This window comes from Sebastes fasciatus, chromosome 13, assembly GCF_043250625.1.
Source record: "Sebastes fasciatus isolate fSebFas1 chromosome 13, fSebFas1.pri, whole genome shotgun sequence".
Classification (NCBI taxonomy): Eukaryota; Metazoa; Chordata; class Actinopteri; order Perciformes; family Sebastidae; genus Sebastes; species Sebastes fasciatus.
In genome coordinates, this window is record NC_133807.1 from 6,789,518 (window position 1) to 6,806,527 (window position 17,010).

Sequence of the window (17,010 nt, forward strand, 5' to 3'; positions counted from 1 at the left end):
GCAGGCCATGAGTCTCATGCTGTTCCTTGAATTTGTCTGTTTTGGCGTCGGCCTTTACCAACAGAAGTTCCTGAATCTTGTCGTCTCTCCAGTGAGGCATTTTCCTTGATGTTAAATTAGTGTTTTTCTTCACCCTCAGATGTTTGTTTTCTTCCGGTTTGGTGCCAGCTACATGATAAAAACGTCATCAACACGCCCACTCGTTCACCGTGAATTCTCCGGACAATAGAGTACTGCAGGGATGACGTATTTTTGTAGGCCAAACAGGAAGTTATCATCTCCCCGGTTCCCTCCACTAACAGGAAGTGATCATCTCCCCGGTTCCCTCCACTAACAGGAAGTGATCATCCCCCTGGTTCCCTCCACTAACAGGAAGTGATCATCCCCCTGGTTCCCTCCACTAACAGGAAGTGATCATCTCCCCGGTTCCCTCCACTAACAGGAAGTGATCATCCCCCTGGTTCCCTCCACTAACAGGAAGTGATCATCTCCCTGGTTCCCTCCACTAACAGCCAATGGGATTGTTCCATTTGGTTTTGGATTATTGCAGAAAATCAGCTCTGTGGCAAACACACGTTTATGATACTGACACATTTTGTTCAGCAAGATAATCTCCACTAATGAACACCACTTTATGATTCATGAAGCGTGAATGCAATCACCAGAAGTAAAAAGCTAACGCTAGGCTATAAAGGAACTCCACCACGGTCACATGAACGTGAGTATAAACACAACGAGGCTGTAAAGGAGGACGAGTCGGCGTGATGACGTTTAGTAGTCTCATTTAGACACTTGTGAGCAACCGTTTTTTTTAAGACACATAAAGGCTTAAAATATATGAGTGGGGCATTTAGCGAATGTCCATCCATCCATCCATTTTCTTCCGCTTATCCGGAGCCGGATCGTGGGGGCAGCAGGCTAAGCAGGGAATTCCAGAGGTCCCTCTCCCCAGCAACGTTTTCCAGCTCTACGTTTTCCTTTTCCCTGAGGCGTTCCCAAGCCAGACCAGATATATAATCCCTCCATCGTGTTCTGGGTCTACCCCAGGGCCTCTTACCAGTTGGACGTGCCCAGAAAACCTCCAGTTGGAGGCATCCAGGAGGATCCTGATCAGATGCCCGAACCACCTCAGCTGGTCCCTTTAGAGGTGAAGGAGCAGCGACTCTACTCCGAGCTCCCTCCGGATGCCTGAGCTCCTCACCCTATCTCTAAGGCTGAGCCCAGCCACCCTACGGAGGAAGCTCATTTCGGCCGCTTGTATCCGCAATCTCATTCTTTCGGTCACTACCCAAAGCTCATGACCAGAGGTGAGGGTTGGAACGTAGATGAACCGGTAAATCGAGAGCTTTGCCTTCCGGCTCAGCTCCCTCTTCACCACAACGGTCCGGTACGGCGCCCGCATAACTGAAGACGCCGCACCGCCTGTCCATCTCCCGCTCCATTTTACCATCACTCACAAGACCCCGAGATACTTAAACTCCTTCGCTTGGGGCAAAGACTCACTCCCATTCCGGAGGGTGCAATCCACCGGTTTCCGGCAGAGAACCATGGCCTCAGACTTGGAGGTACTGACTCTCATCCCGACCGCTTCACACTCGGCTGCAAACCGCCCCAGTGTGAATGTGATGGCCTTTAAGTAGCTAGTGCAGCCATGAGGCTTAGTGGTAATGAATCCCCTAGACTAAACAACAAATAATTTTGCCAGTACCCTACTACCTGTATGTGCCTTGTGTTCAACTCAACCTCTCAACAGGAACGAGTCCTTTCTGTTATTTTTGTCAGATTCATGAACTTTCCAGAATGAAAAGAAGAGAGTCGTAAATCACTTGGATGAGCGTAAATGTTTCCACTATTATTAAAGCATTTCCAACCCACCCAGACACATCTTGGCCTCGGGTTGTTGCCACCCAGAGTGAACTACATCTCTTTGCATCCCTTGGCTCTCCTGTCTTTCACAGTGAAACTTGTCTGCATTGACTTACAACAAAGCCTTTCAACTTGTTGGAATGTCTCTTTCTTTCTTGGTTTGTTTGACCTAAAGCGTTTTGATCGTCTTTCCAAAGTGCACGAAGCGAGCTGGAATCTCTCAGTCCAACACAGAGGGGTTGGAAAGGGTTAAGACGAACAGGCAGTCCTCACTTTAATCTTCATAATGGGAGCTAAAGAGGACTAATGATACCTTCTCTCTCCTCCTCCCATGCCTCCCTCCATCCCTTTCTCCCTCCCTATTTCCACACCTCCATCCTTAACCCCCTGACCCTCCCTTCCTTACTGCTTCTCTGACTCTCTCTCTCTCTCCCTCTGTCTTTCTACTTCCTTTACTCATTCATCTCTCTCTCTCTCTCTCTCTCTCTCTCTCTCTCTCTCTCTGCCCTTCATCACTCCATGCTTCCCTCCATTCTTGCCTCGGTTCTCTCCTTTCTCCACCTCTCCATTAGCATCCCTCCATCCCTTCCCTCCTCTGACACAGCCAGGCGTTACCACGGTGACAAATGGATTCTTGCACGCCGCAGTGTTGCTGTGTGTGTGTGTGTGTGTGTGTGTGTGTGTGTGTGTGTGTGTGTGTGTGTGTGTGTGTGTGTGTGTGTGTCACGTATAGTGTGGATTTCTAGCTAAGCATTGTGGGTACATGTGTGGTACCCATTTGTTTGTGTATCTATATCTATCCAGGCATGTGTGCTCAGGAGAACATGTCTGGTCTTTGTGTGTGTTGTGAGGGTTGTAGCTCTGTGACAGTGACTGATCGCTAGTCGTGGTAAACGATGCAGAACTTTCTTTAATAGGAGATACAAGAGGTGGTTAAAATCCTGCCTAATGGAGAAATATTACAGAGAGGAAGGGAGGGAGGGAGGAAGATGGGGGTGTCGATAGAGAGAGAATTGATATGGAGAAGACACAAGGAAAGATGCCGCAAAGGAAAGGGGTGGAGAGATGAGAAAGGGATGAAGGGACAAGATCAGAAGAGAAGGGGAGGTTATAAAAGGAAAGGGAGAGGTGGAGGACATACAGTAGGTTCTTGATGTGTTTGATGCCAGAGTATCTCCAGTCAATTTTATTTATATAGCCCAATATCACTAATCACAAATCTGCCTCAGGGGGCTTTAAAATCTGTATGGCCTACAAAGGGTCGGTTGGCCTGTTGAGGTTTGGTTTGAATTGACCTGTTGAGCTCACAACTAGATGATTAGATTAGAGAAAGTGCAGTGATGGCCTCATTTTGCAAGCATATTCTTCTGATTTAAAACGTTTATGTGAAAATATCGGGTATTGAAAAATGTGTAAACTTCCATGATTAATGTCAGGATTACTTTATTTTACATTAGTTTGCAAATGTAAGGCTAACTATTTTCTCTATGATTACTCCAAATTTGGCTGGACAGTAGCAATGTATGTTGCTGCTATATACCGTTTATATATTTTTTTAGTAAATAGTTTCATTTACATAATAGTACATTTCATGTGTGAACCTACAGTATGTCTGCCTGTGTGTGTGTGTGTGTGTGTGTGTGTGTGTGTGTGTGTGTGCGTGTGTGTGCGTGTGTGTGTGCGTGTATGTGTGTGTGTGTGTGTGTTGATGGATAACCCTCATCAGTGGCCCCCCTCTCCCGATGCCACCTCCAGTAACGAGGCGAGGGATGGATGAGCAAGAGTGGGGGGGCGGTTGAGTAATACGAGAGGACGAGACAGTCTTACACTGGGAACACTTTAACTTCATAGTCACATTTCATATCCGCTATGACTCACAAGGTTCAGATACAAAAGCATGAGGCTCCGGCTCCAGTTTTAATTGTAGTGTAAGAGGAGTTTTTTTTTGTCCACTTGGGGGCAGTGAAAACTGTAAACACTACACTGACATAGCAAGGCCTTTCTCAAACCGCCCCCTACACCCTCATCCTACCCACTTACAGGCCCAATTCCAAACCACCCCTACTCCCTCTCCCTACTGACTTCCACTTGGTTCGCGTGGAGGGTCCGCCTTATTAAGTGCCATCCTAAACCAGTTAGCGGGGAGAGGAGGCGAGCCTGCATCGATGCCAACTTAACCAGCTGCTCTTACTGATGACGTGCAACGCCGTTTTGTTTTGTCATGGAACACGCTCCGTACAAAAATGTAACCTCCATGCGACTACCGGAACAAAAAACTAAACTGTTCAGACTAAGATAGACATTAAATATTGTCGTACAGACGTTAACTTAAAGGTTACGTTGCATTTAGGATCAAATATGTCTTGTCTAGAAAACGGTAGACACGTTCATTTGATTGCAAAGTGTTGTATGATTATATAAAACATATATATACAGCATGTATTTATTATTTTTTACCCCTATCAGCAGCTTTAACCCCATAATAAGTGCAATATTCTGGTTTCTTCTGGCATTAATACTGCATTTATTTATACTGTACATTTAAACTAATATTCTTTTTTATTTATACTATTATTGAATTTTTCAGCATTATTATTTGCAATGTTATATATTGCAGTGTAGATAATTTACATATTTCTTATTCATATATAACGTAACCCAAGAAGAAAACGGTAGACATGTGTTCCTTTCATTGTAAAGTGTTATTGTATATTTACAGGAACTGTTGTAAAAAACAAGCAGCTCATAAACATCAGAGTTAAAAAGAAGAAGAAAGAAATGACAGCATTGAAGTATTATTATTGTATTATTGAACCTTTGCACATCCTCTTTCTTTTTAAACAAATACATTGTACATATTTTTCAACAGTAGGCCTAGTTTCTGTCGGAGAAATTGTCCCCAAAGCTTGCTGCTATATTTATACCCTCTACTGCTTCATTCAGCTGTGAGTGTTTGTTCACTCCGTCACGGAGTGGGAGTGGGGAGGGTCCGGTTTGAGAAAGGCCCATATTGTCACCTTTTAAGTGAACATGGCTGACTTGTTAGCAAACAGTTATCTATTTACACAGCCGGCAAACATGGAGCAAAATTATTATCCTAAATAATTAATCTGAAGTCATATTTGTGTCCACCTGGTCAATGTCAAATCAAGTCCAGTACTCTCTCCCTATAGCTCTGTGTTGGTCCTGAGGAAATATCTGGCTCTTTAGCTGCTAAATGCTTCACTATGTTCACCAGCTGGTTGCTAACTTCTTCTGTCTGCTGTTTGATGCTGAGCAGGTAGTGTGCAGAGCAACGCAATTTGCTGAACCTAGCTGCTGCTGCTGAAAACAAAGCTGAAGCAGTGATGGTGAACAGAAACTCTAAAGTTGTGGGTGGAAAAACCAAAACAATGAATTGAAAGACACTATAAAGCTCCATAGAGCTAATGGAGAACTGCGACGTTGGTGATCATTCTCTGTGGTTTCATCACTACGAGTGACACCCTTAAAACTGTGATGGCCTGCCAGCGGGCCTGGCCGCTATTCAATCTTTCGGAGGCTGCAGCGGGCTCAGTTTTTGGGCTAGAGTGAAGATACTGGTATCATATGAAACTAGAAAAACATGAGGAATCCATTGGTACCAACCATTTCATACAAGCATGGCCATTTTCAAAGCTTCTTCAAAGGGGTCCATTGACCTTTGACCTCAAGATATGTGAATGAAAATGGGTTCTATGGGTAACCACGAGTCTCCCCTTTACAGACATGTCGACTTTATGATAATCACAAGTAGTTTTTTGGATGCAGTATAAATATGTTATTGTCTTCTATTCTAAAATGGTGTATCTGAATATTTCTGCATACTGGGGTCTCTCAACAGTCTTGAATTACATAAATTGGGTATCACTGTAAAGCTGAGACTCTTGTGGATCCAATGAGCTCAACCTTATTCATGTGTGATGATGTTAGTTCCCATAGGAGCCATTTCATTGACCTCACTGTATAAAATGACCTTGTGGTGACCTCTAGGATAATCACAGCCTCATGAAACTTTACAGCCACAAACTAGAGACCTAGAGCATTCAGAGGATGGATGGCTTTCCAAGCTAGATTGACAATAAGGGGGTTTCTGAGCAGTTTACACAACAGAAGTGCTTGCCAAAATGTAATTATTGCTGAAATCTCCAAATGTCAAAAGTTTTTGAAATCAAATCCCAGCATGACTTTTTCTATGGTGTTCCTCAAGGTCTTGGTGTCTTGATGTGGTATTTTGGAGGGATTATTGATCATTTTTATCAATTCTCCAGTGTTCAAATTTTTTTTTTTAAATTAGCCCCAATTTTGTGTAATAAATGGTATCAACCCTAAAAATTGCTGCAACAATTTATGAGACATAATAGAGCATGGGAATCACATACTTCTATCATAATGTTCTAAACCCTTATACACTTTCAAAAAAAAATTAATTGATTAATGAATTGATTAATTTATTTGTATTTCTTATTAAAGACTAGAACAACTTGACACACAGTGCTGAGCTGCATCTCAAATTAATCTTCAGGTTCCCAGCTTTCAGATGATGTACACCACTTCAATGGGCCATCTACTGTTGACCTGCTATCTCCACCTGAACATCCTCTCTCCTCCACCCCTATCCCTCTAAAAAAGAGAAGGGGTTAACACAAGTAGTCATGTGGTCTATTGTAATATAGAAGATATAGAAATATGCTTGCATGCTCTGACCGTTCTCTCCATAATATTCTTTGTCTTCAGTACAGCAGGTGGTGGGGATGCACTTCACCAAATTCACCACAAGATGGCCATAGTTGACCAAAGCATGTACACCCAGTGCCTTACTGACAGGTCAGCTGTTTACATGAAAGGTAAACTTTCTTTCTTTCTGTAAATGATACAGTGGGTACCCTCAGGTGATATATGTTAATACGCCACAGAGGTTCTCCTCTTGCTAAACTGTGTGCTTCAATGATGGTTGGTGTATATCCACTGCTCCTAATAATGAAAGGCTCCGACTGTTATCTTTATGGCTGATATATTATCTGTGATTGTGCGTTCCTTTGTATCTTGTGTACATCTATGAATCCTTTACCAGCTTCATTTTAATACAGGAAATCAAAGACAAAGGATCAAAGAGCAGCCTATTCCCTCTCATGAAAAACAGTTTCAGTGATCTAGATAAAAAAGATGAGGACATGTGGATTAGAATCACAGCAAGCGCTATCATTCTTGATTTGCATGACGCGCCGCCGACATAGACGAGTACATTTTTCCGTCAGAATGTCCATCAGCTTCACCTCCCGTGGAGATTCAGTGTAAGCGCCTAATGAAACATCACTGAGTTTAAAGGGGTACTGCAGTGATTTAGCACTGGACTTCCATAATATTGGGGGACTCGCAAGAGACAAATGAAACAAAGAATGATCTAAATTGAACCACGAAGGCCGAGATATCCTGACTCTTAGTTTCTAATTTATGACTTGCTCCACAAACACTGGATCCAAAACAAAAGGCCTCTTTTCATCAGACTCTACCTGGCTGGTAAATGCCCACACCTTTAACTCAATGCACTCCATTAGTAACGTAGGCTTTCTCTTAGTCTCAAATTTGAGATAATCCTGATGATGAAAATCAGTGGAGTGTCTCTTTAAGATATTCAGTCATCCAATATTACTACTTCTTGTTATATTAGGTAAAGTTATCATCAAAGTACAAGAGATACAGATAAGACAGAGTAAACAATTCCGAGATTTAAGGATACGATGTGTGTGCGTGTGTGTGTGTGTGTGTGTGTATGTGTGTGTGTGTGTGTATGTGTGTGTGTGTATAGTTTTTGTGACCATGCCAAAGATTATAACTTGGTTGCTTATTAGCTCCTGTCCTACTTTCTGAAGCAGTCACAGTTGATATGAATACTGTACTGTATAATACTGAGAGCAGTTTATTCAGCAACACCATCATCCATTCACAGCTGGAAAGTCCCATGTGGAATTCATTAAGCAACAGGTGATCAATGTGAAACCAAAACGTCTTTTGTAGAGTATTACAATGTGCCTAAATGCCTTTGAATTGTTTCTAACACATGCACTGTGGTGCAGCGGTTAACACTGCCGCCTCACAGCAAGACCTAAATGCCCCAAACCTGGAAAGAGGTTTTTGAACACTTCTGAGTGGAGTTTACATGTTCTCCCCGTGTTAGCGTGGGTTTTCTCCGGGTGCTCCGGTTTCCTCCCACAGTCCAAAGACATGCAGGTTAGGTTCATTGTTGACTCTAAATGTCCCGTAGGTGTGAATGTGAGCGTGAATGATTGTCTGTTTCTATGTGTCAGCCCTGTAATAGTCTGGAGACCTGTCCAGGGTGTACCCCGCCTTCACCCAATGTCAGCTGGGATCGGTTCCAGTAGCATTACTTAATCACAGTATGTATTATTCTGGTGTACACTGTTTACATATAGACTTGCTGCTATTAATCATACCGTGTCACTTTATCTTGTAACTTGTCACTTTAACTTGTCACTACCTTGTAAGTTTGTCTTTAATTGCTCTTGTTCATTCTTGTATAGTTTTGTATAGTTTCTACTCTTTTACCAGTATATTCCTCTTATTTATTTTCATTTATGCTTATATTCTTATTTTAATTTCTCTATTTATTTGTACTTATTCTGTCTTTGTACTGCTGTGACACCTGAATGTCCCATCTGTGGATCAATGAAGGCATATTTTTATCTTATCTATATAATCGAAACACAGTAAGAAATCAAACTAAGGTGTGAACTTGCCAAGAATAGGATGAATGATTGATGAATAATGAGCTCTGTTATGCTTGAGTTATGCTTGCTCTGACTTTGAGGTTAGTAAGTAAGATCACCTGGTTAATGTGTTGACATGACTGTCGAAATAATCCAAAGGACTCATTTTGATGACGGTCAAGCTACAGGCTATATTAGATTAGATTAAGTCTGGGTTGGAGTTGTGGTTTAAGGTGAAGATTAGTTAGTCAATAATGTGAGTTCAGCCAAAGCCCTCACAAGTACAGTGAGGTTTGTGTGTGTGTGTGTGTGTGTGTGTGTGTGTGTGTGTGTGTGTGTGTGTGTGTGTGTGTGCGTGTGTGTGTGTGTGTGTGTGTGTGTATCAGTGGGAAGGGCCAACCACAGCACCTGTAACTCAGCACCTCGGAGAAGACAGACGGAGGAGTGAATGTGGACAGGAAACTAGAGAGTACCAGAATAAATGACGGTAACCATGCTGTGGTGTTGACTGTCAACAGCTTTTAGCTCTCTTTTGTAGGATGTTATGTGATTTACTATTGCCACCTTCAGGAGAGACTTCTAACCCCTGCAACAGGATGAATAAAACCAAGCAATTTAACATTGATTCTCCTTCAAACCTGCTCATCTGAGATGTATCTTCACTTCCACTTCTGCTTTTACTGTAGTTCTGGGTGAAGAATGGATTATGGGCTCTCCTCTGAGAAGAAACGGGAATTAAAAACCGTCAGGTGAGACTTAAGTGTCCGTTTTCCTGCTGAGACAGCTTATCATTAACTTGCCCCGTAGCAGAGACCTCTCAGCAGGACAGTGGAAGTTGAATGCAGTTTCACAAAGCGGTTTTGTGGCTAGAAGGCTGAATTCAGTAGTTAAACAAGTTTGGAGTGAAGAGGCTGGAAACTAATCCTGAAACCTGCTGAAGTCAACCACAGCTGGAGAGAGACAATATAACTTTCAAACAGGTGAGTTTATAGACTGCATTGCAAAGCCAGTGATGGAAAGTAACTAAGTGCATTTGTGAAGTACTGCTCTTAAATACAAGTACGGTATTTCCATTTTATGCTATTTTATTCGTCTATTCTGCTTAGTTTATCTGACGGCTGACTAGTTTCTTCTCAGAATAAGATTTCATGCAAAATATATATAAATATATATATAATCTCAATTAATCGCATGATTGTCCATAGTAAATCACGACTAATCATACGTTTTTTTCATTAAAAATGTACCATGAAGGGAGATTTGTCAAGTATTTAATACCCTCACAGGTACTGCATTTAACATAAAAAAATATGCTCAAATCATAACATGCAAACTGCAGCCCAACAGGCAACAACAGCTGTCAGTGTGTCAGTGTGCTGACTTGACTATGATTCGCCCCAAACTGCATGTGATTATCATAAAGTGGGCATGTCTGTAAAGGGGAGACTCGTGGGTACCCATAGAACCCATTTTCATTCACATATCTTGAGGTCAGAGATCAAGGGACCCCTTTGAAAATGGCCATGCCAGTTTTTCCTCACCAGAATTTAGCGCAACTTTGGAGCGTTATTTAGCGTCATTCGCGACAAGCTACTATGACATAGTTGGTACCAATGGATTCCTTAGGTTGTGTAGTTTCATATGATGCCAGTATCTTCACTCTAGCTCCTCAGACATCGCTACAATTTTCATAATTTCTTTGCGTGAAGTTCAACGTGAACTCTGACTAGCAAATTTTTGCTGTTTGCAAGCTGTCTCGGCATTACTGACCTCTGATGGAGGAAGCTATTGTAGCTTATTAGCTGTGTTGCACCAACTATTTGTAGGCCATAAAAAAAGTCATTGTATAGTATGTCAAAAAAAGTCTTATTGTTGAATGTCGAAAAAAATCATTAAAAAGTCATATTATAGTATGTCGAAAAACAAGTCATTGTATATTATGGCAAAAAAAAAGTCATGGTATATTCTGTTGGAAAAAAGTCATACTATAGTATGTCGTAAAAAGTCATAGTATAGTATGTACAACAAAGATATTACAGCATGTAGCCATCATGACTGCAGATCCGTTACGCCTACATAACACCACAAAAGGAACACTGAAACTTAAAAAAATTATATTTAGTTTGTTTTTTGCACCACAAGCAACAGAATGGGTGCTCCCTCCCACTCCCTCCCACTGAAAGGCAGTCAAACACAGAGCGGCTTGGAAGTCGATACTCGCCGTCACTTCAAAGTTGTATAGAATCTACATCAAAAGGGACAAAGGGAGGCAAACAACAATCAGCTAGCTGAGCGTATCACGTCTTCATGAAATAGAGAAAGAGAGAGAGAGCGAGAAGAAAAGAAACAATAAAACAATATGGGTTAGTTTCTGTTTACTCAGCTGCAATGAAAACTTGCCCCGGGGCCAGAAGGCAATCAGGAGCTGACCTGCAGTCAGATTGCATACCAGCTGGGACAGTTAATGAAATAATGAAACTGTTAACCACGTTGATCTCTGCCAGAGGTCTCATCTTAGCGTTGGTGGATCATTTCTTCATTATTTTTATTTCTTTCCCTTTCTCTGTTAAACGTATTGTTGGTTACTTATCATGTAATGGCCTCATAGTCAACAAACATTCATGTTGGGACTTACACACAATATGGTATGGTATACTATAAAGTATGTGGACACCCTTAAGCACATGCTTTTTGGTCTGTGGTTGTTTTTCATGGTTTGATCTCAACCCATTTGTTCCAATTAGTGCTGTCAATTGATTGAAATATTTAATCACGATTAATCACAAAATAATCGCACATTTTTTATCTGTTCAAAATGGACTTTAAAGGGAGATTTGTCAAGTATTTAATACACTTATCAACATGGTAGTGGACAAATATTCTGCTTTATGCAAATGTAGGTATATATTTATTATTGGAAATCAATTAACAACACAAAACAATGACAAATATTGTCCAGAAACCCTCACAGGTACTGCATTTAGCATAAAACAATATGCTCAAATCATAACATGGCAAACTGCAGCCCAACAGGCAACAACAGCTGTCAGTGTGTCAGTGTGCTGACTTGACTATGACTTGCCCCAAACTGCATGTGATTATCATAAAGTGGGCATGTCTGTAAAGGGGAGACTCGTGGGTACCCATAGAACCCATTTTCAATCACATATCTAGAGGTCAGAGCTCAAGAGACCCCTTTGAAAATGGCCAGGATAGTTTCTCATCGCCAAAATGTAGTGTAAGTTTGGAGCGTTATTTAACCTCCTTCATCACAAGCCAGTATGACATGGTTGGTACCAATGGATTCATTAGGTTGTCTTGTTTCATATGATGCCAGTATCTTCTCTCTAGCTTTAAAACTGAGTCGCTACAACAACCTAAAGATCACAAGTTGCAAAATTAGTGGCGTTAAAACAAAATTGCGTTAATGCATTATTATCGTGTTAACTTTGACAGCCCTAATAATACATACATACATACTGTACATATCCACACTATCACATATCCATTAGCCTGACATCCTACAGTATACATGTTTCTCTTTCTCTCTAACACATGCACACTCTCTGATGTGACACACTGACACACACACACTGTAACCTGAGCATGTGTGCATCCTCAGCATATGGAGGCTATTGAATTACACTGAAATATTAACAGTGTGTGTCATGGGTGGATAGGACTCGGACACACGCACACACATATTATAACAAACACATAGAAACACCTACATACTCATATAAAGAGAGAGATATGTGCACCTGCATACAAGCAGTGTTTGTGTGTTGCAGATTATTATTTTTTAAGTGTTCTTAATATGTTTTCTCTTACCCAGCCTAATTATTTTTTTTTATCTTAACCTTCTTTTTATCCCTTTTCCCCCCTCTCCTCAGCCCTCCCTTCATCCCACCATTCATCCATCATGGCAGAGCCGTCTCCAGGCTGGTGGAAGCTCACTTTCCTGAGGAGAAAAAAATCCCAGCCCAAGGTTCTGTATGAAATCCCCGCAGAGTTTGTTTCCAATGCCGCCACTGGCCAGCACGGGTCCGGCACAGCCACCGGAGCCGCCGCCCACCCAGAGGACGTGGTGCACGGCTCTCACCTGGACGCCCGACTGGAGAGGATCATGGATAAAACAACGGCCAGCAAGGGGCGCCACGTCAAGGTGTCTCACTCTGGGAGGTTTAAGGAGAAGAAGAAAGTGCGAGCCACTCTGTCGGAGAACCCGGAGATGTTTCCAGGAGGTGACCCTGCGAGAGACGAGAACCAGAGGGCTGGGAAGTGACAGGACACATCAAAATAAATAGTGATGCATTCATAAGAGGAGTTTAAAATGTGGCGTCTGGGAACATCAGTTGATGCAGCCTAAATTTGGGAAAACTCGGAGCCTTAATATCTTCTTAGGAGGACAGCAATTTTCAAAATGACCACTAGTCATCAGAACAAGTGAAATTTAGACTTTAACTTCCGGGAAAAACATGTGCCTTGTTTATATTCTATTCTATAGAGAAGTTTGAGGTTTTCCCATTCACTTCAACACAAGAAACATCCAGTGGCCTCTAGAGGAAGTGCATCTTCAAGCACTGGTGTCAGCTGTGGTGATTGCAGCTTCATCCACTTGATAATAGAACAATGGTGATTGATCCTACAACCTTTCCAGTACAAGATCTTCAACTCTCATCTAGTCCACTGTATTGTTTAGATGCACCAGAATCAAACATGTGACCTTTCCGTTACTGGATCTAACTAATAGACTGGCTGTGTAGGATAGCCACTGTGACTGGACCTTTGGAAGTCCAAATGACATGATAACCTCTCTTGACAGGGTGTCTCCCTCTGGACGGGGTCTCTCATGGCCCTGAAGGTGATTCTTTCACAACAATGACCAGCTAGCTGTACATTATCCCGCTTATTACACGGCTACTTACTGAAGAAATCAATAATTTGACACAAAATTGGTCCTCAAGAGTCCGACATCAGAGCTGTGCACATAGCAACGGTCTGTTATAAATAGCAACGGTCTGTTATACATAGTAACGATCTGTTATACATAGCAACGGTCTGTTATACATAGCAACGGTCCATTATACATAGCAACGGTCCGTTATACATAGCAATGGTCCGTTATACATAGCAACGGTCCGTTATACATAGCAACGGTCCGTTATACATAGCAACTGTCTGTTATACATAGCAACGGTCTGTTATACATAGCAACGGTCTGTTATAAAGAAATAACAGACCATAGAATGCCATGATTGACCAATCAGAATCAAGTATTCAACAAAGCCGTGTAATAAATGTTGTTAACACATACCTTTAACCATCTCTGGAGGGTTAATTGATGATATTTGTGGTAAATGTGTGATTTTTACAATCATTGTAAACTTGTGATAAAGCTGATGTGAGGAAAAGTAATTTTGTTGCGTGTCATTAAATCATTATTGGACAAGCACTTTACCAGCTTCTAAAGAGAAGCACTCTCACAAATTGCTTATATATAGTTAAAAGTAGTAGTTACTAGATTTATTTCTTCAGGTCAGATCACCCAAATTACACTAAAGATATATTTTTTTTCCTTTTATCTGCTGAGATTTTGCAATATCTGAAATTTCTCCTGCAACTCCAACACAATGGAAAGTTCTTTAAAAGGCGTGCTCACATTTGAAATGATTACATCTCACGATGAAGTTTTCACATGACAGTGACATACAAATAGACCAATTTCACGGCAGACATTTTGACTTATCAAAGCAGGAAAGGTATTATTATCATAATTTACTGTTTTTATGATCTATTGTCCTATGCTTGTTTTAATTGTTTTGCTTTAGTTCCCTGTTTTTATGTATTGCGCTTTGGTCCCAGGGGCACTTCTTTCCTGCTTTTATAACCCGTAAGGTGAGTACTGACAGTAAACTTAGACTAAAAACATTGATGGCTGCATATATATATATATATATATAACCTTTATTTAACCTCCTCTGTCGTAGTGTGATCTGCTCCACAAACGTTTGCAGACAGTTATGAGACAGGAGTACATGGCAAATATTCTGTTTAGATAAACTGTGTGAACTCACTGTCCTATTAGCGATCAAGTTGACTAACAAGCTTTCCCCCTCTTCAATAAAACTCTTTATTGGATAAAATGATGAACAATCTCAAGTACACAATGTCAGGGGAGAGAAAACGGCCTTGTACACACTGTAAAAACTAGAAAGAAGCTCGGGAGCTGTTGTGACTGACCAGGACTTGCATGTATAGGCCTACCGGCTGTCTAGCGTGTCAGCCAACGTGATCTCACAGAAATACATGAAATAACCACAACCCCTTAACAGCACTTGGTGACAAGTAATGTGTTAAAATTACGTGGTTCCTACCCGGAAACAATTTAGGTTTTTAGGCAAAAAAACGACTTTGTTAAGGCAGAAATTCTGTTGGTTTCGGTTAAAAGACCTAGGCCTGTGTTTGTTACATTGTTCACGTATTTCTATGAGATCAGGCTGGTGTTAGCAGTGAGCTCGCCAGCAGTATAGTTCACCTCAGTAGTCACTTCAATCCACAAGTAGTCAGTTAAAGTGTGCACTGACCCATATTGCCATACAGCACACCTGTAGCAGAAAAACTGTCCACACTGCACCATGAAACGGAGGAATGCCAGCTTACGGGGGACCTAGCAGCTCATTTTTACACCAAGACCACATGGCAGGTTTATGCATCATGTATCTAAGTCTTAAAATTACTTTTGCAACAGCTTTTTAATTTTATAAAAACCTACTGAAACACTTTGTCTGGGGGGAATATTGATATTTCATTATGCCTTTCAAAATAAGTTCACCTCATCGTGTTAGCTGTAATAATTTATTATAAAATGGTTTACCTTTTTTTAAATCAAGGCAAAGTCCATATCTTGCATTGTAATCAACATCTAGTAAAGCTATCAATGAGTGTTTATTGAAAATTAACGTTTAGCCCGGTTTGGCTGAAATCAGCATATCAGCAGTACAGTATCTATATCTAGAATACAACCACATCAACCAGCCGTCCTCTGCACATGTTGTCACCGGTAAAACCCAGCAGAGGTCAGCATTGCACTACCCAGACACCTCATATTCAACACATGTAAAGTGTTCATTCAAACACTCCTCTAGTCTGGTTTTGTGTGAAAGTAACTTGTTTTCTGGATATAAATAAATCTCTTTTACAGCATCTGGATTATACTTAACATCCAATCAATAGATAAACTGCAGACAGTCCCTTTAATACCAGTTACCAGTACAGGCTACCAGTTTAGATTCTGGGTGAAACGAATGTAGACATGTTGATACTCGGTTCTTCTCCAGTGCTAAAGTGCTCCCACGGTTGCTGTAATCATTTCAGCTTCAATGATCCAAAACTTGGAATATTTGTAGGCTATGAATATTTTTTTGTAAATTAAATTTTATATAAATAAAATATGGCTGATTTAAAAGTAAATGATTTGTTCTTGTAATTGTATTTTAGACTTGTGTCAGTGTTAAGTATACCAGCTATCAGTAATGAAAACATCACAATGAAAACCTGTGATACTGTTAGGTGAAATGATGTAAGATTACACATTACATATACTTGGACACACATTGTTCGACGCTGCTTGCAGCTTTCATTTTATTTTTGTGTTTTAGATAACTTTTAGAAGTGAATTTGCCTCTTTGTGGTATCCAATATTTCAAACTGAAGCCTTAATCCGGCGGTGTCTTTCGTCCCTCCAGGGCGGTTTAACACTGTAAGCTGACTGCTGTTGTACAGTTTATGATATATGGCTCAACGGTTTGTGAGAAACGAGTCCTTCTGAATGATCTTTCAGCCACAAACACATTCCTCTTCAGGCATCTGCCAAGATCACCGGTTAACAAAATGTACAGTGTTGAGAATCTAGACAAACAGGTAGTGTACAGAAACTGAAACTCACTGTGGAATTTGAACACAAAACCTGCCCATTATTGAAACAATATCATGTGCAGAAAAACCTCCATGGTCCTGGACCAAATAAAGCCACTTCATAAGCACTCTATATTAAAAATGAATGAGGCTTAATGAGAAAGTGCCGAGGTTCTTGAGATGCATTGTTTTGGCAGGATGCTAATGCTGCTATTGTGCCTGTGTGGCAACAGATGTTTTGTGATAAGGACACAATGGAAGCTTTTTACAATCGATTTAAAGGGGCAGTCCACCAGTTTTATACATCAACATCAGTTGTATAATGTCTTCTGTGACTGTGGGAGCTTTCCAAATTATGAAAACATAACCCCGAATGTGACGGCAGTGTTATCCATAGAAATAGCATAGTAGTAGAACAGACATTCCCATTCAAATCAATGTAGCAGGATGGTCAGAGCGGCGGCCATTTTTATATGCCATT

The 17,010-nt window shown here is 41.1% G+C and overlaps 1 protein-coding gene across 3 annotated transcripts; it reads left to right on the forward strand.

Moving 5' to 3' along the window:
• Positions 1 to 8,709: 8,709 nt before the first annotated feature.
• Positions 8,710 to 13,404, forward strand: prr15la (proline rich 15 like a). Of its 3 annotated transcripts, none has more exons than XR_012596526.1 (3): positions 8,710 to 9,592; positions 12,506 to 13,092; positions 13,166 to 13,404. XR_012596526.1 is itself a non-coding variant. In XM_074655124.1 (3 exons), exon 3 carries the CDS (start codon positions 12,535 to 12,537, stop codon positions 12,895 to 12,897), a length of 363 nt encoding a protein of 120 aa, XP_074511225.1. In that variant the 5' UTR covers positions 8,790 to 8,975; positions 9,006 to 9,592; positions 12,506 to 12,534; the 3' UTR covers positions 12,898 to 13,092. The 3 variants fall into 3 exon arrangements, 1 of the variants encoding a protein (XP_074511225.1); XR_012596527.1 differs by having other exon boundaries at positions 8,711 to 9,592; positions 13,156 to 13,404; XM_074655124.1 differs by lacking the exon at positions 13,166 to 13,404 and having other exon boundaries at positions 8,790 to 8,975; positions 9,006 to 9,592.
• The last annotated feature ends 3,606 nt before the right edge of the window (positions 13,405 to 17,010 follow it).